At 34.1% G+C, this 27527-nt stretch overlaps 1 protein-coding gene across 3 annotated transcripts; it reads left to right on the forward strand.

The window, feature by feature from the left end:
- On the forward strand, positions 1-27322 carry LOC107902858 (uncharacterized). 3 transcript variants are annotated; one of them, XM_041092933.1, is made up of 27 exons: positions 1-195; positions 277-561; positions 768-827; positions 930-1022; positions 1149-1377; positions 1674-1780; positions 3631-3693; positions 4767-4867; positions 5892-5986; positions 7054-7074; positions 13488-13583; positions 13661-13781; positions 13908-14042; positions 14204-14397; positions 15536-15807; positions 17482-17583; positions 18494-18670; positions 18741-18929; positions 20115-20356; positions 20457-20603; positions 20729-20924; positions 23127-23252; positions 24357-24500; positions 25740-25805; positions 25883-26056; positions 26653-26712; positions 26908-27322. In XM_041092933.1, the coding sequence occupies exons 1-27, from the start codon at positions 190-192 to the stop codon at positions 26980-26982; spliced, it is 3576 nt and encodes a 1191-aa protein (XP_040948867.1). In that variant the 5' UTR covers positions 1-189; the 3' UTR covers positions 26983-27322. The 3 variants fall into 3 exon arrangements, with proteins under 3 accessions (XP_040948867.1, XP_040948868.1, XP_040948869.1); XM_041092934.1 differs by having other exon boundaries at positions 25743-25805; XM_041092935.1 differs by lacking the exon at positions 1-195 and having other exon boundaries at positions 487-561; positions 925-1022.
- Positions 27323-27527: the final 205 nt, after the last annotated feature.

Here is a 27527-nt window from a genome sequence, read left to right on the forward strand (position 1 = left end):
GACAACAAGAAAATCAACCTAACTCGAAGGCCGAAGCACTGGTGTAACCATACTAGTTTTCCAGGAGTGTTTTATATGTAAAAAGAAAAAAAAGGGTGTGTTTTCTCCGCAGCGGCAGCTGCTATATCTACATCTGCTCGTGTTGCGTGTAGAACGATAGATCACAGTTCATTTCAATTTTAAGGAACCATGGCGGTAAGCTCTTCTACCACACGTTCCGTTTTTTTCTAGTACGGAAAAAAGAAACGATAACAAGTACTTTACTTTTTCTTATAGGACTCTTCAGGGACGACGCTTATGGATCTGATAACGGCTGATCCTGCGCCTGTTCCAGCGGCAGCATCCACAGTGTCTTCTTCATCTGCATCATCGACGACAGCGGCAGCGTCTCCTGCTGCCACGCAGCAACAGTATGTGTCGACCAAGACCGCGCTGGGGGAGAAAAAGTCCAAGAGAGCGGCTCTGATGCAGATCCAAAATGATACCATTTCTGTGGCTAAGGCAGCTCTCAACCCCGTCCGTACTAACATTATTTCTCATCAGAAGCAGAAGCAGAAGAAGGTAAGTCAACTCTCTCATTTTCTTTCAATCTCGATCATTCTTAATTAAGGCTCTGAATTGATCTATTTTGCGTAATTCCCCCCTCTCAATCGTATTTTTAAATCTGGCTATCGTAGACTTCGAGGTGGCGATAAGTTAGTTTTAAAGCTAGGGTTTATTGTTAAATTCTATTTCTCGTGTTTAGTCAATTTGTATCTGATTTTCAGCCTGTATCATACGCGCAACTTGCGAGGAGTATTCATGAACTAGCTGCTACTTCTGATCAAGTAAATATTGGCTGCTTTTTCTTTTGGATTTTCTTGTCTTTGTTTATTTTGGAGATTCTCTCAGTAATACATTGGTTTTTCCTCTCATAATTTGGAGAATAGAAAAGTTCTCAGAAGCAACTGGTGCATCATGTGTTTCCCAAACTTGCTGTGTACAATTCTGTTGACCCTTCTTTGGCACCATCTCTTCTCATGGTATGTGTTACTTTTATCTTCTATTCTCTAGTTCTTGTCTAATCCTCTTGGACATTTCAATCAACATTGTTGGAATCTGTTGCAATGAGGGTTTGTTTCTTGATTAATTTCTTTTTCATCATACAGCTTGATCAACAATGCGAGGATAGGACAGTCCTTCGTTATGTATATTATTACTTGGCAAGAATTTTAGCAGATACTGGTTCCCAGGGTTTAAATCCTGGTGGTGGGATCCCCACACCCAACTGGGATGCTTTGGCTGACATTGATGCTGTTGGAGGGGTGACAAGAGCTGATGTTGTACCACGGATTGTTAATCAGCTTACCACAGAGGCCACAAACACTGATGTTGAATGTAAATATGATATTTTCTTAGTTTGGCTCATTATGTGCATTTGCTTCTTCAAAATTTTTATTGTTTAAATCCTTGATATTATGTTTTGTTTGTTCGTGGTGAAATTCCTGGTTGATTTTCCTTTAAAAATGTCAGAAGAACAAATGATCTTCTTGCTTTATTGACCATTTTTATTGTTTCTTTCTGTTATAACTTGTTTTTCTGCAAGTTAACCAGTTGTTTTCATACTGAAATTAGTAGCGGTAAATTTTTTTTGTCTTCCTTACGTTTGACTTTTATTTCTACCACTTTTGAAGTTCATGCAAGAAGACTGCAAGCTCTAAAGGCTCTTACTTATGCTCCTTCGAGCAACATTGAGATTTTGTCCAGATTGTACGAAATTGTCTTTGGCATTCTTGACAAGGTGCGTCCACTGGTTTCTGCATGAACAATGCATCAGCATAGTACTGCACTATTTATTTTTATATACGCCAGGCATGGACATTTGAATTCCCTTAGAAAATTGGAATTTCTGTTGTTGGTCAAAAGGGAAGAGAGGTGAGTTTTAGGGTTGTTGACCTGTAATAATTGATCACATTATTGCTTTGAGCTATGTGCTGCATGAAAAAGTATCTGTTATATGTGTTGGTTGGCTGTAAGATGTGGGATGGGGGCTGGTAACTACTTGATTGTAAGAGTGCCAGTAATCAACTTTTGGAGATGCGAAGTTGGTTTTGGTCTGATTTCAAATGCAACAATTGTGAGTTCAAGAGAGCCATTATTCTGATTCAGTCAGTGATGTTTGTTTTTCTTTAAAACTCTTAATATGTTACTAATGTATCTTATTTTGCTTTCCTATGAATTTAAATCATCTAATTAATAATCCATGTGAAATTGAATAGAGATGGTCACTTCACTCTTGCTCTTTTCTTAAAATAAACATATGAAGAATTTTATGCGGGGAGACATCTTTGTCCCAAGGGAAGTAATAGCACATCATGTATGAGTTTATTGTCCTATTTTGGTCCATGCATGCCCTCCACATAGCAGTTTTATCTTTATTTTTGGCCAATCAGAAACATAATTTATTCCTTTCAACCAAGATGCATTTGGCTAATATGAATTCATTATCATAAAGCATTATGTTGTTTCTATTTCTAAAGTTTGAACGTGAGCAATTTTTGCTGCGTGGTTATAACAATAAACTTTTCCTTTTTTTTTTATAGAAAATACTATTTTTATTCTCATGTTTCAAAAGACATTTTCTCTTAATAACCACCAAGTGCCTTTATCCTTTTTTTGTTTTCTACGGAACTGATGACTTCCAAGGTGACACTCTGCCACTGGGTTATATCCCTTCCCTGCCCTCATCAAGAAATAAACTAATCCCAAGTCAAAGGATCAAGCCCCTCTTGGTCCACACATGGCTAAGACTGTTTGGGGGAAATTTCTCGATCCAAGCTAACTATTGGAAGATTTGAAATAAAAGGAAGTCTCACAAAATTATACTGAGCAATATTTTGCTGGAAATAAAGGAAAATATGATAAGTTTTGAAATATTTCTTTTTCATTAGCTAAATAATTTTGACAAGTGTTAACATTAGGTATGTATGCTTTAAAACAAGAGAATTGGGTGCTAGTAAAGAATCTAAGGCTTATTGCGCAATGGTTAAATTTAATGATTTACTATTTCCTTTTTAAGTGATTGATGTTACACCTTTTTTCTTTGTCAACATGAACTATAGCACTTTTTATGCACCTTTGCTTGTTTGAAGGATGTGGGTTAGGTGCCAATGGCAACCACCTCATTGAGGCACCTCTATTAGAGGTGTCTTCCAGGAGTTTTTATTTATTCTTGTTAGGATGTGAAGCCAAGGCTAGCCTAAGTGCATGGAGATTTAACAAAACTTGAAATTAAACAAGCTAGAGTTTATATGCGAACTTGAATCATGATCTTGTCTTTGATCTGTAATTGTTTTGAAATGAAACTGTGCTGAAGGCTTAGACTTGATACTGTGGTGATTGAATTTTAATGACCTAGATTTGGTGCTATCATTTTTTGTAGGAATGTTCATAATATATTTTCCTTTCCGTACGGTCTTTATCATGTTTCTTAATTTGAGGTTTTTGAATTATATTATTTTCTCTTTGTGGAAGATGCAATTTTTTCTTGCATTTTTTATATCTGAAATATTTAACCCCTTTTCATTTGCTTTTTAGGCTAATTTATTTACTTTCTAAATGGTTCTATAAACTTTTATTTTCTTCTTTTAGGTTGGCGATGTCCCGCAAAAGCGTAAAAAAGGCATTTTTGGTGCTAAAGGTGGTGATAAAGAGGTAAGAATATCTTCTTGTGGTTGTGGTTAGTGCTAAAATTTTGGAATGATTCTTGTGAATGATGCACTTTGCTATATTTTGTTCCAAGTGATGATGCACTTTGCTATATTTTGTTCCAAGTGATGATCTTGCATCGCTAGCTTGCCTTTGCCTATATCCTTTGTTGCTACATGTTTGTTGTAGTTTTTGCATGACGGTGGCGTTAATGTTTAGATCCACAAGCCTTTACTAGTTGCATTCTCTAACCCTTTGATTGGATTTTGATAGAATGAGAGAGAATTCTAGAAGCCATATTTCGGTCACAAAATGGTGCCATATTTTGGCCTGGGCTGGGCCTTGGTAGATGCAAAAGTACTTATTGTATATTTGTTTTAGCTCTTGTACTAATTCTAGTGGCATTATAAACCCTGGGTTGAGGAGGGTTAGTGAGTTTGCCTTCTATATATATTTGTATTACCGGAGTTTATGGAGTTTATTTTTTCAAAAAAATCATATAATTCCTGAGACTTCTTCATTAAATGATTTGTGTTTCTGTACCTTTCTCTCTTGGTATGCTGTTCTCGTGATGCTAGTCAGAACTTCAAAACAGCAGTCATAGTTCAGTTTTCTTCTAAATTTACTGCTGCCAGAAAAACCCAGCTTCTCTCCCTTTTCTTTGACCAACATCTCTACTAAACCATGTTCTGGTTTTCTTCAGCATAACCCAGGCAGGCAGACATCCTATCTGTCTTAAAATATTTTATTTTGATAGAGGACCAATTGGAGCCTATGGGTTCTGCGTGCTTTCCTTCTTTACTGAAAAGTGGTTGCACTGTCGATTTAGGAGTGGATTTCTTATTTTTGCTGCATAATAAATTAGAGAAAATATGTTAGTCACTTGGATTAACAGGTTAATTGGCTGCTAAATAGTTATTTTCACATATATGTTCCTTTCTTCTCTTTGAATGCATTTTTGTTATATTGTTATTATTATACTCTTGTATCTTATTTTTTAGATTGAGCCAATTGTGTGCTTAGATGATATGTTCTTAACTTTTTTGTTTATTTATTTTTCTGTGATATTGGCTTTTCAGTCTATCATCCGAAGTAATCTGCAATATGCTGCTCTAAGTGCTTTGAGGAGACTTCCTTTGGATCCAGGAAATCCAGCATTTCTGCATCATGCTGTGCAGGGGTGATTCTTCTATTCATTCTGATCTCGATTTTTGTTGAAGTCTGCTATTGTTTTAATGTGTTAGACGTCAGTTCCATTAAATTGCATCTGTAGCATGTGAGTACTTAAATATTTGGGTGAGATGAGTTTTGATCTGTAATGTTCAGAATCTGGTTTCTTGCTGAAATGAGATCTTGGGTTTATCTATTTATTTTTATTTGTTTTGTTATCTGTTTTTTTGTGAAAAGTCACTAATTTGTTATCTGTTTTTTATCTTTAGCTGCTGACATGAGAAGTTAGTTTAGAAATTGCTTTTAGCATCAGAAATATCAAAATCCTTTTTACTCTACACGTACCTTTATTCTTATTTGAATTCGGGGTATTACAGATACATTATTCTTCATTGGTCTTTTGTAAATATATATATTATATATTTCGTGTTCCCTTGGTTTTTTATTCAATTAGTGAAACTTAGAATATTCTGACCTTTGTTTCTTGAGTTAGCATATTGGTTGAAATTACTATTGTTATTCAATTGCATTCCATTGGCGTTTCAATTTCTTGTTTTTTGTTGATAAAATTTTTTCTTCCCCTTTCGTCAACTTCCTTTTTTTTTCTTGCAGTTATCTGTTTGGCCCCAAAATTTTGAAAGTCATTTTGCTCGTGTAAAATGTTTGTTTTAATTATTGTTGTCTTGAGCTTGTAAAATTTTTAAGGAGATGCAACTTACATTTGGTATATTAACTTTTTTCCCCATCACATAAGCACATTGGCTCTAGTTTGATATGCTTGCTATTATTCTTAAATTCCCTTTTTTAAAAAATCGTTTAAAGGCTTTGCTAAATTATGTTTCTTATGTTCACTTCCATATGATTAGTGAAGACCAAATTTAGCTCCATTATTGTGTTTTAACTAAAACATCCCTGTTAATGTTTGATTCGTCCCTGTTTTTCAGCCCTGTGCATGTTATGTTACTTAATACATCTTTTTCTATGTTGTAGTTTTGGTATCATTTGACGTTGGACTATCTTTTTGCTCATTGCAGGATTTCATTTGCCGACCCTGTTGCTGTCAGGCACTCTTTGGAAATCATCTCTGAATTGGCCATAAGAGACCCTTATGCAGTTGCAATGGCTTTAGGTGAGGTCATTAAATTCTTAAACATTTCATTTGCAGTTACTAGTAAAATAAATGAAGAATTATAAATAAGTCCATAGCCTTTTTTTAATTTTTTATTATTCTATCATTTTTATGGGTGTTATTACTATTTATAGTATGGGTCCTTTGGGGTATATATGGTATTTGTATGTTTTAAGGTTTTAGGTTTAGCTTGTTAGTACCAATATAACTTCCGTTTCAAGTAGATTTTTGATGATTGCGATGTGAAGAAATAATAAGGTTTTGTTTGCATGAGAGACTTGGTAGGAATTTCATTTCTATAAAGATTGTCAAAATTCAAAAAATGAATTTACTTGTTTGTGTAAAAATTAGAGAGACGTTCAAATTTTATATGGAATTTTTGAAAGGAATTTAAGCAACTCAAATTCTTCTTTCAAATTCCATCTAAAGAGGTTGCTTTTCAAAATTCTTCAAAATCTTCTTTATTTAACTCACATGGTCCCACTATAAAATAAAAAACTTATATCTCAAAATCATTTATTAAACTTAATATGTACTTTTATTTTATATTATATTATTGAAATAATATATTGCTTATTTTCCATACATATATGTATTTTTTTTAATTTTTAATACAGTTCTTTTATAATTACTTTTTATCTCATGAAATTCTTTTGACTTAAATTTTATTTTCAAAGTTTTTATCCAACAAAAGAGAATTACAAATACTAGCTTTCTGGAAGATGCAAATTAAAATACCTTGGTTTCGAATTTCATAAAATTTTAAAAATCTCAATCAAAATGCTGTAAGAGAAATTATGAAGAATTCTAAGAGAAATTAAGATGAACTCTAATGTAGCTGCACGTAGTCCTCCAATTCAGTCTATTAAATCCCTTTCATTTAGCTTATTGCATCTCGAGATTCTTGGAACAAGAGTCCCAGATTCTGGTAATTGGAATCTCGTTTTTTTTCCCTTGAGTGTTTACATTGGGCTTGTTGGTGCTACCATATGAAAATGTTGGTCCAAGTGTTCAAATATGAAGTGCTGCCTTTATTAGTGCCTAATACATGTCTCATTTTTATGCAGGAAAGCTAGTTGCGCCAGGAGGTATTTCATTCCAATCATTCTTCTCCATAATGTCATTATTAGTCTCTCCTTACTATGCTGAGTGTTTTGTCATTTACAATTTTGAAAGCTGTGATGTTTATGGATTTTATATTCAATTCAAGAGCAACTAAACAGAAAAATTTACTGTTTCTCATTCCAAATGATAGCTTTTTGCATCTATTTAAACAATATACAATAATTTTTCTAGGAAAGAAATCAAGATTTTATCCCAAATATCAGCCTATCCCTACAAACCAGTCAATGTCTACAATATTTCTATCCTTACAAATCTGGAAAAATTATAGCTAAATAATAGGAGATTTACAGCTAAAGAGTCCATGAGATTCTCCAACCTCAAGCCGGTGAATAGATGTTCTCCTTTCCCAACTTGCCAATGATCACTTGAAATGAAGCATCGGCGAACCCCTTACATAATATGTCTAATGATCTCTTGATATGAAGCATTGGCTAACCCCTTAGCTAATATGTCTGCCATCTACCCATGTGTAGGAACATAAGTCGTACAAATTAATCCGCTTTTTAACTTCTCCTTTATAAAGTGGGGGTCTATTTCAATATGTTTGGTTCTCTCATGCCGAAGATTGTGGCTGATACTAATAGCCTCCTTGTCGTCACAATAGAACCTCATTGGCCCATTTCATTTAACCTCAAGATCATCCTAGATGATCTTTATCCACAAGAGTTCACAAATTCCTTGGCGGTATTAGTCCTAAACTCTTGCTTTAAACTTGATCCTCCCACCACCGTCTGTTTTTCTTCTTTTCCATGTTACCAAGTACCCAATATCTAGTAGTCTATCTCTTATCAGTGATAGTACCTACCCAATCCACATTTCTATAAGCTTCAACAATTTGCTCTGTATTCATTCTAAATATAATACCTTTTCTAGGTGTAGCTTTAAGATATCAAAGTACCTTATAGACAGCTTGATGGTGAACATTTTTGGATTGTGCATGTACTGGCTTACCACACTAATAGCATATACAATATCTAGTTGAGTATGCGACAAGTAGATCAACTTCCCTTCTAGCTTTTGGTATCTTTCCTTATCAACAACTTCATTGTCTTTTGATCAAGTATGTGACGAGTAAATCAACCACCCTACTAGATATTGGTATCTCCTTATCAATAGCTTCGTCGTCTTTTGCTTCATTGAATTTATGGTTTTGTTTGATGGGTGTATCAATTGGATTACGCCCCAAAATCCTCTGTATTTTGAAAAAGGTTGAGTATGATTTTGTTGTCATAAAAGTTCCTTATTTTGACCTAACCACTTCAATTCCCTAGAAATATTAGTCTTCCAAGAACTTTAATCTCAAACTCCTGTGCTAATTTGTTGTTGAGTTCTTGCATCTCTTGTTCATTATTCCTAGTAACAATTATGTTATCTACACACACAATCAACACTATCATTCTTCCCTGGAGCGAGTGTTTGATATACAAGGTATGGTCTACTTTGACTTTGTTTGTAAATTTCCAGCTTTGCTCAACAATCTTCCAACTTAATCCCAAGGACTTTGTTTCTGCCCACAAATCCCTTTTAACCTGCAAATTTGTTATTATCAAAATATTTTTCAGTAGTTCCATGAACACTTCTTCCTTTAGATTACCATGTGAGAATGCATTCTTTACATCAAATTGCTGCAAACATCAATTGAAGTTGGCTGCTAAAGACAAGAGTATAGATACTGTATTCATTTTTTCTACAGGTGCAAAGGTTTCTTGATCATCCACCCCATAAGTTGGAGTATATTGCTTAGCTACTAGTTTTTCCTTATATCTTTCTAAGGATCAATCAACCTTAAATTTTACTTTAAAAATCCACTTGCATCCAACAAGCTTCCTTTTTGAGAAATCTACTAGTTGCCAAGTTCGGATTTTATTTAATGCAATAATCTCCTTTCATAGCATTTTTTTGATTCTTATCTCTAAGTGCCTTTTGAAAGTTTGTGGTATAGGAATGGAGTTTATTGGGGTAAGGAAATTTTGTTGTTGTGAAGTTTTGTCTAAAGAAACAAAATGGGATTTGGGGTGTTGAGTGCAACTTCGAGTTACTTTTCTAATAGCTATGGGAACATTTATCAATGATAGGCGAAGGATTTTGGATTTTCATACCAAAATTCAATTGGACTCTTGAGGTTGCACCGATAAGGGATTGGTTTCTCTTTTCCGTGAGTATAGTAAGAGTGGATTTTTAGTGGCTTTGTCTAATCAGGATAACTTGGTTTTGTTTGGGTTCTAGTTTTAGGTTGAGAATTTGGTTGGAATTGAATTTCTAATGGAATATTTATTTGGTTAGATTACATGGTTTTAAATTGGGAATTTGGCTAGAATTGAGTCTCTTTGGGTAATATATATAAGGGATTTGTCAGGGTCAAGGCTTGATTCCAAAAAAAAATTTTAGGCCTGAGTTCAAGCTTGATCCTCACAAGCCCATCCAAATGGTTTGTTTCATTGTTTAAAAAATAAAAACTAATTTTTATATAAATTTAATTATAATTATCTAAATATTAATATAAAGCTATTTTTATATTATTATTTTACGTAGTAAAACGTGTTGGGTAGGCCACTTGGCCATAAGCACTTCTAGCTGGATGTAGTAGATGGTAAAAGTGGTAGCAGTAAAAGGTCATCATTCTTATCTTCCTCAATATTTTTCTCCCACCAAAGATAGAATTAGGAAAAAATGGTTTGTCTTTCAACAAATGTTACATCCATAGATGCAAAAAATTTCATGAACAAGGATGAAAACATTTATGCCCTTTTTTTGCTGAAGAATGACCTTAAAAAAAGAACTTTAGGGCTTTGGGTCTAGTTTTCCACTATTGTGAATAGAACAAAACTAACACACCCAAAAACTTTTGGAGGAAGTTTGGTAAATGGCATTGGAGTACTTCCGTTTGTCTCTTCAAATCGAGAATTTTTGAAGGCATCCTATTTATCAAATGGGCTGCTATAAAAAAAGCTTCATACTAGTAGGCTTGAAGGACATTCACTTGAAACAAGAGGGCTTTTGTGATTTCAAGTACATGCGACAAGGTTAGGTTAAAATAATCCCTTGGATTATAAGCACTTTGACCTTTAGCGCTCACTCTGAATTGGTTTTTAAATGGAACATGACGGTGTTTGGCCAACTCATGAACACCACAATGTAAACTATTTATATCAATATTTTTAACAGCAAAAGAAATATTTTTTTCAGTAACGAAAATGGAGGATGTTCTAGGCATTAATGATGTAGCCAAATGTCCTTTGTTTGAAGACGGATGTTTAGAAAAATAGGATGGAAGTAGATTACATTGTCACTCTTAGCCTCTAAGATATGGTTTCCATCCATTTCCTTAGCACACCCAACCGTTTTCCTAGTAGGTAGATCTTGAAAAGCACAATCACTATTGTAGAAAGTCACCAGGACTAAGGGAATAAGTGACAAATAAATGATGAAAATTTATCATATGATTGGTAGCCCCTGAGTCTATGGCCCAAGAGCTTTTGTTGAGTGTACTAGAGGCACTAAGAGCACAAGAATTAGGAAACTTGTTTGAGCTATACGCATGATGCACTAGGTTTTTCAACAGAGTTAAGTAGATTTTGTCACCTCTCAATCTCTTCTTTAAAGAGTTTTCACTTCCTGGTCCAATTTGGTTTGAATTTTCAGCATTGGGAAAATGAACCTGTTGCCTCTATCCTCCCTTGGTTCAACCTGCACTTGGAGGCTTCCCATGGAGACGGTAAGCTGGATTCAAATTTTTGTAATTCTGCATTTGATTGTTTCTGAGAGGCTTTGAGGAATTATTTTGGATTCCTACCATTTTTAGGGTGATACTCAGCAATGAGAGCAGGGAGGTTTTCTGGACTGTGGTTTAACAATTGAGGCTTTAAATGAATGGAGAATAGTTTTCTAGAATACCTACCGTGTAGAAATCTTTACCATTTCTTATATCAAATGATAGCTATGTGCCTCTATTTATCCAAGATAAAATAGTTATTCGAGAAAAGAAATCAGAATCCTATCCCCAAAAAATCAGCCTATCCCTACAAATCAGTCTATGTGCCGGTTTACCATTGTGGTTAAAAAGTGCTTTTGAAAAGGTTGAACTGTTTTGCATTGTTTTCAAAAAGTGATTTTGAGAAGATAAATGTCTATTTTAGATACGATGTTGTAAAGTAAAAACTATGTATTTCAATGATATTCAAATTTGTTAATATTATGTTATATGGAATATATAAACTTAGATAATTATTTGTAAAATTTAATTTGAATACATAAATCATATTTATCTTTTAGTGTTAATGTAAATGAAGGGCAAACTTATAATTTGACAACCAAACTGGGTTTTGGAAAGCCAAAAATTAGAATTTTTAGCGTTTTGGGTTGGCTTGAAAAGCCAATTTGAAAAGCTGGTTTGGCTTGAAAAGCACTTTTGACACTCAATGGTAAACTAGTCCTATGTCTACAAATCTGTGTATCCTTGAAAATCTAGAACAATTATAGCTAATAGTAGGAGATTTACAACACTACCATATTTACAGCTAAAGAATCCATGAGATTCTCCCCAAGAAACAGCTTTTATTCTTCTGGTGATAAGAAGCAGTATCAAATAATAGATTAAAATGAGAATCAATATGTGCTGATAATGATATTTTTTTCATGTAAAATTTTCAGTAATCAAGTTATTTCTATAATTTTTGGTGTTTAATTGATAGGCACTAGTATTCTGCATTGCTGCTTGGAACTTCATGAATTTTTCTTGGTTTTTGTTTAGTTTTTTGTTTTATGACGCTTAGTTGGGAACATCATGAATTTTACTTGGAACATTCTAAGTTCTGACTTGAAATGACCATTCTGAATTTGCATTCATATGTTGGATGATTGAATAAAAAGTTTGCATGCGACTATTTGCGCATATGGACTTGCTCAAGCTAGTTGATCTCCATCTGGACACTCATTGCTTTGTTTATCGATGCTATGAATTTGTTTTAAACTTTTTGGTATTGAAATTTGTGGGATGTTTTGTAATTTATCCATTGTTAAGTTGAATCAATTTGTTTCTGGTTTACTTATTTTAGATTTGGGTAGATTTTTGAATTAATGGAATTGAAATGGATCATTCAAAATTTAAAATGTCTAGCATTTGTTCTTTTTATTATTGCTTCAAATAATATAATTTTCCTTGTGTCATATATACTTAAAAGTTTTTCATTGAATATTCCATTTCACTGTTGCTACTAGTGGCAACCATAGATTTTTACTACAACTCACAATGATACCGGATATGAAAGTCCTGGATGTTTTAGAGGTGGTGGATGGATGACTGCTGAGATGTGGACGTAGTGTGGTGGTTGGCAGTTGTGTTGTTGGTTGTGTAAAGATACTTTTAGATGGCATTTTGGAGATTATATCTATTTAGGTGTAATATAGAAAGTCTGCCAATATTATAGACTACTGTGTATACGATACAAATGATAAGAATGGATAATTGATGGATCCTTCCATTTAGTCCTTATCAGTGCCTATCAAACTTGAGCACATATAATCTCTTATATACGCTCTGCTTGTTACAAATATTTCTCACTATACATATAGGTTTAGTGGCCATATCGGTCAGGTGATCTGTGGAACGAATTTTTTAGGAAGTTCCTGCTAATCTTTTCAAATTTTGTGACTTGGTTATTATTTAGTAAACTACTGTTTTCTGTTAGTATCTGCTTTACTTATTCATTTCCTGAATTGATTTTGCTAACAAGTGTCTTTAGGCACTTTCTAGGAGGTTTAAATTTGATAGTTGGTACTTAATTTGATTAATTCCAATGCATTGGCAGAAGCTATTTCTTCACATGGTAACCGTAAGAGTTCATTATCAATGTCTACAAATGTTTCATACTCTTGGTTCTGTAGGATTCCTCAAGGAATAACAAACTTGATTATTTGCTTGTGTACATTATTCTGATTTCTCATCAGAATCTTGAGGAGATTTGGCAATTGTGAAATCCTTTCGTAAGTCTGATAAATACGCTTAAGCTTCCTTGAGCCTGTTTATATTAGTAGCAGTTGGTGTTTGGGTGTATTTTTGGGCTCTGAAACCCCTGCTAAAAGAAATAAATTTTGAAAAATATCAGTTCTTAGATTTCCAACTGTCTAATATTCGGCGCTGGAATTTTAAATCCCTCCTTAAAAGGAAATCCTTTATATAACTAGACCGTCAAAACTTGCCCTTGTCTACTATGACACTTAATAAACAACTTTATATATTGAATTATGTCGTGTGTTTGTCTGGTGGAAAAAAACCTGTCATGGCATTTTAGGGTTTTATTCAAATCCTTTAATTTTATCCCCACGGCTTATGTTTTCTTGGACTGCGGTTAAATTTTTTGGGTACTACATGAATCAGGGGCTTTGCAAGATGTTCTTCATTTGCATGATGTGCTTGCTAGAGTTTCACTGGCCAGGTTGTGCCATACAATATCAACAGCACGATCATTAGATGGTAAGTACATTGGACAAAGCCTTCTTGCATTTATTGAAATGCTTTAGATGACCCGTTTCACAACTGTGTTTGAGTAGAGAGGCCTGACATTAAATCTCAGTTCAACTCTGTGCTCTATCAACTCCTGCTCGACCCCAGTGAAAGAGTCTGTTTTGAGGCAATTTTGTGCATATTGGGTAAACATGATAACACCGAAAAGTATGCTCTTTATCTTATTTTCTTCTTGAGCTTTCTTTGTTTCATTGTCATCATTCCTTTAGATGGCTGTAACTGCTTAAATGCATTATAGTCACAAGTTCCTGGTCTTTCATTTACATGCTATAGGACAGAAGAGCGAGCTGCAGGCTGGTACCGCTTAACTAGGGAGATCTTAAAGTTACCAGAAGCACCATCAAATTCCAAAGACAAATCTCAAAAGTCGAGGCGACCACAACCCCTCATTAAACTTGTAATGAGAAGGTTTATAATAAAGCTCTTTCCCTTTCTCTTTTGTTGAAGCTAATATCATTATGTGGCCGGATCATTTTGAAAGATTTGTTATTTGAACAATGGAAAAATAGTCAGTTAACTCCCCCACTTGTTATCTATGTTTCATGGTTTTCACATTCCATCTTAATCAGGTTGGAGAGTTCTTTCCGTAGTTTCTCTAGACCAGTACTCCATGCTGCTGCTAGAGTTGTCCAGGAGATGGGGAGAAGCAGAGCTGCAGCACATGCTTTAGGCTTACAAGATCTTGATGAAGGAGCTTATGGGAACAAATATGACTCCATGGATTCATTTGATTCAGATATGAATGACAGTTCTCATCCTGAAGGTAATGAATGTTATTTATTCATTAATCTATTAGTCTTTTTTCTTCACTTTGTTCATTTCTATCATGAGGTCTTCGTGCAATAATTAAGGTATATTAATATCAATTTTTTGGTCTCTTGATTGTGTTCATTGGTAAATTGAATTTTCCTTTTGCATTACCATAAGAAAACAGTTTTTTGAGGTTGCATATTTGGCTTCTTCGAAATTATTTATGCTTGAACTCTTTCTGGTTTTGTTTGAACAGATCTGATATGGTCCATTTGGTCCCGAGATTGGGTGGCTGATATTTGAATTTTGATCTCTAAATTGAAATATATTTTTTGTATTAGTAAACGGCATGGTATAACTTGGGTTAGAATTCACCAAGGATTTGAGGATCTCAAATCCATGTACTTTAAACACCCACTGAAGTGATGTTATTGTATGCATTGTTGGCCTTGATAACTTGTCCATTACACTTTTCATCTCCTGCTCTTTCCCTTGTCATTTTTATACATACTATCAGCTCCGGTTAGCTTGGATTTAAATCTCTATCATCACCATGATTTGAACATTTACCTCACAGTGATCCCTTCCCCTAAGGTGCCATATTTGTTCCTTTGATTCCATTCTCTTGAATTATCCCTCTGCTTTCTTCCTGTAAGATTTTCAACTGTTCTGGAAAATTAATGCCAAGAGGAAAATAGTAGAAAACGACTGGCAGAAATTGGCATCTTATTTGGTCTTGGAAAAAGAAAACAAAAAAGAAGAGGAAAAATAGGCAATTTCCATGGTATTTCTATATGTTTCATGCAATTCAAAAACTTTTATAGAAATTGATAAAAAGGGGGTCCATGAGGGTTGCCTGATCATGAAGCCCAAAATTTCTAGTGCAACTATTGTTTATCATGTTGCCTTAAGCATCTTATTTGCCATGTCTATTCTACACGTTTCCTAGCTACATATGTGCCCTTGTTTCTTGTTTTTACTGCATGTAAATGAAAGATGAGATATCATCTGCTTGTAGCTACTGCTATGTTTTGTTATTGATCAATATTGATGTTTTAACTATTTTCAGAATCTGTTGGATGTTCACTTGATGTTTTTATTATTATTATTACAGTTGTACATTTTTTACTTTCTTTGTTCTCTTTCTGTAGGTATCCGAAGAACCACTGGAGTATCCAATGCAGCTGGTGGCAAGGATACAATTGCAGGCATGCTAGCTTCACTCATGGAAGTAGTTAGAACAACTGTGGCATGTGAGTGTGTGTATGTTCGGGCAATGGTGATCAAGGGGTTGATTTGGATGCAAAGTCCGCATGAATCATTTGATGAACTTAAATCCATTATTGCATCGGAGCTCTCTGACCCGGCCTGGCCAGCCACACTTTTGAATGATATTTTGCTGACATTGCATGCCCGTTTCAAGGTACAAAATGAAAACAACTTATAATATCCTTCTGCAGCATGACAAATTTTTATTAAAAGCATAATCATTAAGCCATGTGATGGAACTTTTAATCTTTTTATGAGGCTGTCTGCCTATTCTCTGCTCTGTTATCTCTAACAAATTGGCATATGTATTAAGCTTACCTTTGATTAAACTTGCATTATTAAGAATAAGAATGCATGTTTGACTTGTTTGTTTTTGATTGACTGCTGAAGGAATTGATTTTTGTTAGTATAACATAAGTTAATGCTATATAATATTCAGGAAAGGTCAATTGCATTGATTCTCTTTTGAGAAAAAGCCTTCCTTGTGATATTCAAGACTTCCTGTAACTAAGTAGGAGGATTTGGGTTTCATTCCCCACTAGCATGAAAGAACTTGATTCATTTCCATCCTCAATACTTCTGAATCATGTATACTTGATAATCAATTCAGGAAAGGTCAATTGCATTGATTCTCTTCTGAGAAAAAGCCTTCCTTGTGATATTCAAGACTTCCTGTAACTAAGTAGGAGGATTTGGGTTTCATTCCCCACTAGCATGAAAGAACTTGATTCATTTCCATCCTCAATACTTCTGAATCATGTATACTTGATAATCAATTCAAGCTTGGACAACATTATCACCATGCCTTTATTGTGGATTTAGAAATGATAGTAGAAATTCTTTGAATCCATTCTGTCTGATTTAGACTTTGTAGCGAACTTTGATGTAGAGGAATGTCTTTGTCTTTGAATTACTTGTAGTGGAGAGTGAGATGGGGCAGCAACACACTTTTTCAAATTCCAGTTAAAATTTCTTAAAATGAAATTAAACGAAAAGAAATCTTTCTTAGGTGCAAAAGGGGGCAAATTCTAAAAGAATTTTGAAGAGAAGAATCTATTACAGTAATCTTGTTACTTCTGAAAATGATAAATCCTAAAACTAAGGGCCTTTTTTTTAATGTATATTTTTCATTTTACATCTGCACTCTTACTGTGCATAACCCTATATTGATCAAAGCAGTGACTCAATAACTATGTTTGGAAGTCAAAGCTAATCCCATAGATATCTCTTCTAATGGTTTTTAAGGGCTAGTAAGTTGAACTGAAATGCAAAAGAAAGTAAAAAAAAGAAAGAAAATGATAGAGGACTAGACTAGCTAATATATAGCACAAATGGGCTGACATGAACTGTAAATTGATGAATGGCTACCCTTTTGCTGGCTTGGCCATTTTCATCTCTGTTTCTTTGCCAATTGGATATGTTACACATCAACTTAACTGTAGACCTTGTAAACTAATTTCTAGTATTTTTGTTAAAAAACTTACTGAATTTATTTATCATATTTCTAGTTGACCAAAATTTTTTTGATTATTCACCCCATCTATTTAACAAAGCTTATTGACTGGATTGAAGTCATCACCCAATAGAAACCTATGGACTTAATTTATTGAAATAAAAGAAAACGGACTGATTAGTCCTAACATTGGCTTGATGTGAATGAATGCCGGGGACAGGATTGCCTGTTATGTAATCCAATGATAATTTATTTTATTTGTGCATATGCAGCGATGTGCTCCTAAAAGCTTGAGCTTTTATAGGTTCAGTACTAATGCTGAAACAGAAATGATTGCAATATTTATGTTTAATGTTTTAATCACTGCTTTACCAGGCGACACCAGATATGGCTGTCACACTTCTTGAACTTGCAAGGATCTTTGCCACTAAAGTACCAGGAAAGATCGATGCTGATGTTTTGCAACTTCTTTGGAAAGTGAGTTTCCTTTCAATCGTCTTAATAATAGATTTTGTACCTGTTGCATTATCTGCCTTTACTTGTTAAGAGTGTAAATTACTTAATTTTTTGTAATCAAACTTTTAATTATAGAAAGAATTTTCATTAATCTAATAGTTAAATAAGCTGTTAGATTACCGATTGGTAATACCTATTGCTTAGCTGTAACTTCTAGTTGCTGTGGAAGAGTAGTTGGTTAAGTTAATGGGAGGAGTGTTTTTGCACAAATTCCTGGTTTGAGGACATGAATGTGTTGTTTAGAATTGTCTTGGCAAAATCAATAATTGAGCCAAACTTTATAAAAACTGCAATTATATTTACTCTATTTGCACATTATTAATTGGATACCCATTTTTTGTTTCTACTTCCTTTCAGATTCAAGTTTATTATCTTTTATGTATTTGCTTGTGTGGTTGTAGGTAACTTTTACGAATTAATTTAAATTGAAGTTCAACAACGTTAGCTATTCATTCTTAAAATATTGTATAATTTGGGGGGGGGGGGACATAGTGTTGGCAATAGTGCAAGGCAGGATGCAAATTACCTCATTCCCCCCTTCCTCCATGAATTTTTAAACAACTTTATACACCCATGCCTTGCCAAAAAGTACCTTTTTTTTTCTTCATAGAAATGGTTTTAGTTTATTTTTATCTTAAAGCAGATAACTGCACTTTTCTGTGTACAGACACATCAGTTTACACTATATATAACTACCAATAATTTTGTATTGGAAACAAAGCATCTATTAGAAATTTGATGTACCAATTTAGTTCAAGTTTCTAGAGCTTTAATACCAAACACTCTGAGTAGACTTGTGCAATCCATGGGACAGATTGAGTTTAATCATCCCTGGATGTATTGATTGATTAAATTATTGTTGTGTTACCAGACTTGTCTTATTGGAGCTGGTCCTGATGGGAAACACACTGCATTAGAAGCAGTCACTATTGTTCTAGACCTCCCACCACCTCAGCCTGGATCAATGTCTGGGTTTACATCAGTAGACAGGGTATCTGCATCTGATCCAAAGTCGGCTCTAGCATTACAGAGATTGGTCCAAGCAGCTGTAAGGATCTTTTCTGTTCAATTGTATTTGCATTTTGAGTTATTGTTATGCTAAAGTGAGTTGCTTTCAGGTGTGGTTCCTTGGGGAAAATGCTAATTATGCTGCTTCAGAATATGCTTGGGAATCCGCAACGCCTCCAGGTACGGCACTAATGATGTTAGATGCGGATAAAATGGTGGCTGCTGCAAGCTCCCGTAATCCCACACTGGCTGGTGCATTGACTCGACTCCAGAGGTGTGCTTTCAGCGGTAGCTGGGAGGTATGAGTTTTAATTGATATGTTTCTTCTGTGATTGCATCTTTATTTCCTGTAAATGTATTATGACTTGTGCTTATTTTTACCGACATTAACTGAGGTTTGTAAATAGCTTTGGATGGTGTCATGGTTTATAAAGCATGTGCTTGTATTACCTCCTGTGCAAATGTACAAGATAAATTGTCATAGATGACTTTTTGTGATAAATAATTTCCACCTTTGACATCTATTATATTAAATTTTATAAAAGTACAAAATAATTTATCAAAGTTTCAAAATAAAATTCATATTTTTCTCAATAATAAATATAAAAAAGGGGTCAAAGGTGAAATGTTTTGACCATCAAAAGCTAAAATGTGCAAACTTTTGAAACGATGGGAGTACTACTTTGGTGTGTAATTGTCATAGTGATACATGCTTTTGTTGGAAAGACTCCCTGTATTTCCTTTATTAATTTTTCTGTAATATGCATAGTGTCTGCCTTTTCTTGTAGTTTGCCTCCATTCACTATATTTTCAATTTCTCAGGTTTCCTAGGAAAGAAAGTCAAAAGTGAAAGAAGGGATAAATATAAAATAAAAAGATTTTTTTCTTTCAGTGGATTGCTTGGTTCAGTTTGGAAAATGGAAAGCTTTTTTCCCTTTTCTTTCTAAAATAGAAAAATGGAGTTAAGAGAATTATAGTTAATTTAGTTACTATTATATGTGAAATTAAAAAAGAAATACTTAGTGAAAAGAGACTATGTAAAATTATATTGTTTAAGCATCAATCCTAAAATCAATTGATATTTGTTGGAGGGTCTAACTTTTAATATAAGACCACAGGAAGCTCCATACTTAACAGATTTGGAGATAGCACACGTAACATTGCTCCTCATATTTATCAGGCTACATGAGGACAACCTCACCAAGGTTGTCATCAACCTTGGCTAGAAAAACAACATAACAAAATCTGGGCTCTGATACCATGTTAAAATCTTGCCTAGGCCACAATCATTAACTTTTATTATTGGAGAAATTGCTGTTGAAAATAGTCGTTCAATGACGTGGCAGTAAAACTATTTGGTTATGTATTCTCTGTAAATAATTATTTCTATCCTTTGTTATGTTCTCTTGGTTTGTTGGCAATGGCCTATATTTGCTCTAATTTCCACGTTTCCGCTTTCTTTTTAATTTGTATGGACATCTTAGGTTCGCATTATTGCTGCTCAAGCACTTACAACTGTGGCAATCCGGTCTGGTGAGCCATTTAGGTTACAGATCTATGAATTTTTACATGCCTTAGCACAGGGTGGTGTGCAGTCTCAGTTATCTGAAATGCATCTTAGTAACGGAGAAGATCAAGGAGCCAGTGGTACAGGGCTTGGAGTTCTAATAACTCCTATGATCAAAGTTCTTGATGAAATGTATAGTGCACAAGATGACCTAATCAAGTATGATTGTAAATCTTTCCTACTTCATTGTAACCCTTTTTTTTTTTTTTGGGGGGGGGGGCTTCAAAATGACTAATGAGTTTCGGGTGTCCATAATCAGGGAAATGCGCAGTCATGATAATGCAAATAAGGAATGGAAAGATGAAGAGCTTAAGAAATTATATGAAACCCATGAGAGGTTGCTGGATCTTGTTTCACTGTTTTGTTATGTGCCACGAGCAAAGTATCTCCCTTTGGGGCCAATAAGGTAAAGCTTGTTACATCATTTCTAGTGTAATGGGGGGAGGGGGAAAGGAAAAAAGAACTGTTGATTCTATTTTGAAGTCACAAGTTGTTCTCATGGCTTTTTTTTTTCTTTTTCTTTTTTTGAAGTGCAAAACTCATCGACATATATCGTACACGGCATAATATTAGTGCCTCAACTGGGTTGAGTGATCCAGCTGTTGCCACTGGAATTTCTGATCTTGTTTATGAATCTAAACCGGCCACCACTGAATCTGATACACTAGATGATGATCTAGTAAATGCTTGGGCAGTCAACCTTGGTGATGTCCCCGCTGTGAACAGGGTAAGAAATTATGTTTTACTTGATTTGGTTCAAGTAGTCCTTCTATTTAAAGATTATGGTTCTAGAATCAAATAACTATTCTCTCGGTGTGTTGTTATTGATTTTTTGGAGGGTTGGAGGGGGATACAATACATAGGTTAGATTCATGGAAATTAAAAAAAAAAAAAAATCAAGGTTGTGCTTGTTTGGTGGAAATAAAATAAATTTTAGTGTGCTTGGTAGGAAATGAAAGTGAAGAGTAAAGAAAATGGGAAAGATGTCCATTTTTTGTTATAATGCATAAAAACAATTCAGGTCAAGATTGGAATAATAAGAGGAGAGGGAATTAGAAAAAAGAAAAAATCAACTCTACCAAGCAACTAAAGGAAGGAGATTGATTTATCATTTTTCATAGTAAGAAAAATTAGGCTCCGAATGGTTTGATAAAACATTCTGTTTTTAGTTTTTATTTTCATTTTTTTTAACAATTATTCTTTAATTTTTGAAAATTGAAAATGAACATCTATTTTCAAATATGAAAATATAAAAACGCATTTTGTTCCTATTTTCTTGTAATAAAAATATGAGAATAATTCCTATATTTATCTGGACATAAGACATGGTCAAAGATTTGATACTTAAAAATGCTTGGGAAAAAAGAATATTTCTTTCTTTATATGGATTTGAACCAGGTTTAATTCATCAATTAAAATTAAAATTTCCTTTTTTTCTACTTTCTAATTTTACAAAGCATTTTTAGTAAAAACAATGAAGGCAACTTTTTTGTTCCCTAATTTTCACAGTTCCATTTTCATTTCTAATAATCAATTTTTAATTTTTCGACCAAACATGTTTTCTTGAGTATTTCCCATTTTCCAAGAGGATGTAGACGACCTTTCATTTTTTCAATTTTGTTCCAACTGTACCAAGCAAAGCCTAAAGGATCTTGATACAAACGTGTTTGCTCTTTGAGGATGGAACTTATATGTAATATGATTGTACTCTGTTGTACAAACCGATGACTAGTATCTTGAGGAACCCAGTTTGCAGTAACCAAACATTGGAATGTTGCATCGGAATTTATTTTCATCTAAACCTCAGTAATTATGTTCCTGGTATCTTTCTATGGACTCTGTACAAGAGCTGAGAACTGAAGATGGTATCAGCTCATGTAAATCTATGAGCAGCAAAGAATAAGGAGAGTATCCAGGGTTCACATTGATCTTGAAAAACTTAACATACTCACTAGCAGTTATTTGCATGAAACAATAAATTCATTTATTTAATACTAACACGAGAAATTATAAGTAATCAAGTTTTTACCAGTGAACATTTCCTAATGGAGGAATACTGGTGATGTAGAACAACTGAATGTTAAAAACAAAATAAGATAACCACTAAATTGAGTCTAAATTACTGTAGACGCTAGGGGTACATCAATTCTTTAGTTTTAGACCTTGATTACCAATAATCCTCATCTAGCCTTATCTCTCTGAATGTATTGATGGATTACTTATTAGTCATCCATGCACTTTATTTAAAAGAGCATAGTACACTTGTTCACCTTCTGGTTTGAAGTTTTCCCACTCAGCACCCAACACTTTTTTACGTGAAGTTTTCCCGCTTAAGGCCTTGTATTTTCTTTTCCCTTCCACATTTGGCATCCTTAGTATACTATTTCACTGAAAAAAGGTTGCTCTTTATGTGTCAGGAAAATGAAAGAGGCTGTTACATGGGAAAACTTTAAACCAAATATGCGTTTCAGTGTGTAATTTACCCTAATCCATGTTTAAAACGTAACTACTTACCATAGGGTATCGAATAACAACCATAATAATTTTACTGCCTTGAAGCTCTGTATTACATTGCATGGCCACATCCATTCTTTAGTTGTTTTTTATCATACCATTAAAGTTTACAGACTTTCTTTAAACAGATATATTTAATGGCCAATAAAAAGGCATGGGATCTTTAGCTTTTATTTCACCATACTGTCTCACGCAGGTCTGAGGATGACCTATCACTCCAAAAGGTTGTCCTTGTATCATAATGTTTGCATTGAGAAAGAAGTTCTGAGTTACTTTGCAAGAGTTATTTGAAACTTAAGATGAGGCATAACTAGTGGTTGCACACTATTACACTTCTGCACTTTTCCTTTTTCTCTTTTAAGGTTTGGTTAATAATGTTCCAAGTGAGGTTCATGTTGTCTTTACTTCATGGTAGGTCAATGAATTTCTTGCTGGTGCTGGAACTGATGCACCGGATGTTGATGAGAACATAGTCTCTAGACCTTCTGTTAGTTATGACGATATGTGGGCCAAGACACTTTTGGAGAGTACAGAAATGGAGGTATGAATTCTTCCGAATCCCTCACAAGTTGGTTGTTATAAATTGAGTTGTTGGCAAAATGGCTCAGGACTTGTTAACTTGCTTGGAACCATGTAACGACTCAAAACTCAATATTGAACAAACTTAAAACCCATAAAACTTGAACGTTAAAACCAACCATTAATCATTAGTGCCCAAATGGTCAAATGTTAAAACCAACCAAAATTATATTATTTAATTTTAAATTATCATAGTTATTGAGTTTTTATTGCTGCTAACTTTTGGTAATATGCGAATTAATTGGTCAATATTTATTAAGTTATTCTTCAACCCAAGACATTTTTACTATTCATTAATTTTAAGTTGTCAACATTGTAAAATGTTAAATTGAAACAATATTAACAATCAGTTCTAAATATCATGTTGTTGAATTTCTTATAATTTCTAAACATTAAAGTTCTGCCGGTAAATTTACTCGTTTAATAGTATTCTTCTTAAGTTAGCATTTGCTTTATGAACAGAATTTTGTTCTCCTAATAATCTCCACTATTCAATGCTGCAATGCAAAATTTGCCTATCTTCCTTTATCTAATGTTAATGCCTGTAATTTATGAGCACAAAAAAGAAAGTTAAATATAAGAAATCTTAAAATTTTGAAATAAATATTGAAAATCGATGAATAAAAGGGAGAATAAAAGTACACAATAATACTATATATTTATTTTAAATTTCAATGTTGTTCTTTTACATGTTGTCTTAAATTTTTTAGACAATCAATGATCTATGTTTGACATTGATTATGAAAAACATTATTATTAATGCATTGAACTTTATAGAAAATGGCAATAGCTTATATGAATCTCAGATTCAAAACCTGCTCAAATGTACACACCTTGAAGGCTTCAACCCAAATAGTCCAAATATGATGTGCTTAACCCAGCAGATCCAAAGCATAAGGGAACCTAATGGGTCTGAGATGACCCTGACCCGAATTAACTTGAGGAGGACAACTTTACTTGAGAACACCTGATTCCCACCTCCATGTATTCACTTGGAGTTTGAATTATGTACATTTTAAAGCTATCTGAGATATCGACTCTGTCAATGGTATCTCTTGAGTTGCAGGAAGATGATGTCAGGTCATCAGGGTCATCTTCTCCAGAGTCAACAGGATCAGTTGAAACTTCCATATCGTCTCACTTTGGTGGAATGAACTATCCTTCACTCTTCAGTTCACGACCAACTACTTATGGGGCTTCACAACCTTCAGTATGTATAATACAATCAACATTCTTGGTTAATGTTGTGGATTTTCAATTTAGGAGAATGGTTTTCTTTTATAAGATAACTCGGTCTTCTAACATGCTTGGCTATGTTTCCTTTCATTTACTCATACCAGTTTCTCAGAGGGATGGGTTACCTATTAACTTTAAGCAGCGCACTTCTTGTTTTATTTATTTTTCATGTATTGATTAGGAAGTACTATCTGTTGATTATAAACTGATGCTTCCCTCTCCTATGGGCATGCCGTTATTTTGCTATTAAGATAACTGTTTTATTTGAGGGGGAAAAAAGGCATATGTTCTATTTTAATGGGCCTAAATTAAATTTTGCATTTATTATTAAGTGGACTTTTAATGAGCCATTTTTTTTTCCATCTATATAATCATTTTAAGGCTGTTAAAAGTGTGATGTTTGTTGTCGTAGTGGAAAGCGAAGTGCTGCTTAATCAAATTGCTAGGTTGTGTGATGTAAATTCCTAGGAGGGTGAATGCTTGTTTTGACTTTTTTTTACTAAGCATGGTTTTCCTGTTGGTTATTCTCTTTAACGGCATATGGTATGGCTACGAGCCATGTGCATGGTGAGAGTACCTAGCAGGTCCTCTAATAGAGGGACTAGTTCAAATTAGTCCCTATACTTTTAAATGGATCAATTTAGTCCTTGTACTAGTAAAAAGATTTAAATAAGGTCAAATTTTAACGAAGTTAACATTTACCGTTTAATAGGGTTTATGCGTTTAGAGCTTTTATGGTTCTGCAAATGAAAAATAATTTTCATGTCATTTTTCAAAATGTAGCTTTATTTGATTAGTTTTGCTAGTACAAGGATTAATTGATTGATTTACTAGTAGGGACTGATTTGAACCAGCTCTTATAATAAAGGGACTTGACAAGTACTTTCACCCATCATGCATACTAGAAATTTAAGCATTTGTTTTAACTTGAGCGCTTGCTTCCTATGAAAGATCCTATCTCATGGTACTACTCTAATTAATTGTAACGGACCGCCAGTTGATTATATGGTGCATTTTTAACGAGTAAATTATTTGTTTAGTAGTGCTTGCTCATGTTCCTTGCACATGGAGCTTTTTTTCTCTAGAAGCAAGAGTTGTTTTCATTAATTATTAACAAAGTGAACAAAAATGTTCACTGTTGTTTGTGGTAAATCTTATTTTACTTCTCTTTATCTCTTAATTTGTAATTTGGGCCCGGTTCAAATTTCTCTAGCAGGAGAGATCAGGTGGAAGTAGATTTAACCATCCTTCATCAATGCACGAGGGTTATGGTTCTCCAGTAAGTGGTCCTTGCCCATATGCAATTTGTTGTGGTATCTGCAGATTTATGTATTAGTACTGATTCATCATTCTCAGATTAGAGAAGAACCTCCACCCTATACATCACCTGAACGGTATGAGTCTTTTGAAAATCCCTTAGCTGGCCGCGGGTCCCATAGTTTTGAATCCAAGGATGATGATCGCATGTCTTCTGGAAATCCCCAATTTGGGACTGCCCTGTATGATTTTACTGCAGGTGGAGATGATGAGGTAAGTTTACTCTGCTAGTCGGGATTGTCTTAGAAATTAGAACAGGCGGTTCATTGTTCATAACCGATTTGCTAGTTTGCCTTTGGTTCAGCGTTAACCTCTGGTTTTGATTTTTTTCAAATCATAAGAAAGTTGCAGTTATAAATTTTATTTATTATATTTTGGTTACATAGACGTTTAAGCCAATTAGGTTTCTTTTTCTATTATTATTATGTGATTAATAAGCACGGTGCTATAAGTAAATTATCTCAATGGGGTCGGGTGCTGTTAGCAATATTATGGCATGTGCTATGTTGACTGGTCGATGGTGTAGTCAAGGTTGGTTGTAATCTGTTGAAGTACAGTTAGCTTTTGGTTAAAGGTGGTGGTGGGAGGTTATTACTCGGTATATAAATAATGTTGTAACTGATGTAAAGATAAGTTTTTGCTGGCTATTCTCTTCAATGAAATCAGATTCATTCTTCCATCTCTTTCCAGCTTCCTCTTAACAACTTAGCTTTCTTTCTTCATTTGCTCATCTCTTGTGGTTTGTCTCTTGTGGTTTTTTCAAGAGGTGCCTATGCGCTGATGACTGATCCTGATTTCCTTTATCGCAGTTGAGCTTAACAACTGGAGAAGAGGTTGAGATTGAGTATGAAGTTGATGGATGGTTCTATGTAAGTACCATAAAATATGGTTGCAATTTTGGGATACAATCATGCTTAATTTATTATGTATCTAATTTTGTTGGGTGAAAGCACCTTTGTCCGATACATCCTTATATGACATTTATACGCGAGTCTCTCTTTTGTGGTAAAGCCATCCCCAATGAAGCAAAGTATAGCTAACACACACTGCATGCTTTGTTGCAGGTGAAGAAAAAACGGCCTGGAAGGGATGGTAAAATGGCTGGGTTGGTCCCTGTTCTTTATGTCAGTCAGAGTTAAAAGTTTGGATGTCTCTTAATAGAAGATTCTGTCTTGGGCTCGTCTCATCTCAGCTTGGATAATTCTAATATCCTATATCCTCCTTTTTGTGAAGTTTTATGTTACCACCAGTCTTTTCCCCCGAATATGATGCCCGATAGGATAAACATGACAAGAAAATCGGCAGTTTATTGTGCTTTTGCTGGGTTGTTATTTTTTTTATTGGTTTCGCGAATCATGGAAGCATTTAGTTGGACTTTTCTTGTGCGTGTTCTGGTTTTAGAGAGAGAGAGAGAATAACATGTTTGCTATTTTGGAATTTGAATTTGAATTAGATAACATGCAGAGAGTTGGGATTGCATTTCAATTGTAGCAGTATAAATTATTTATGCTCGTTATCAAATGCCGCGGAATTTTTCATACATCGAATTTGTTGTACAGACGTGAAAACAATAGTAGTGGGTTGGTGGTCGAACCGGTTAAGTTATTGATTTGTTAGTTTAATTGATTTGAACAGTTCAATTAAATAAATTGTTAAAAAATATTAAAAATCAGTTCAATTTATG

Source organism: Gossypium hirsutum, chromosome D05 (assembly GCF_007990345.1).
Source record: "Gossypium hirsutum isolate 1008001.06 chromosome D05, Gossypium_hirsutum_v2.1, whole genome shotgun sequence".
Taxonomy (NCBI): Eukaryota; Viridiplantae; Streptophyta; class Magnoliopsida; order Malvales; family Malvaceae; genus Gossypium; species Gossypium hirsutum.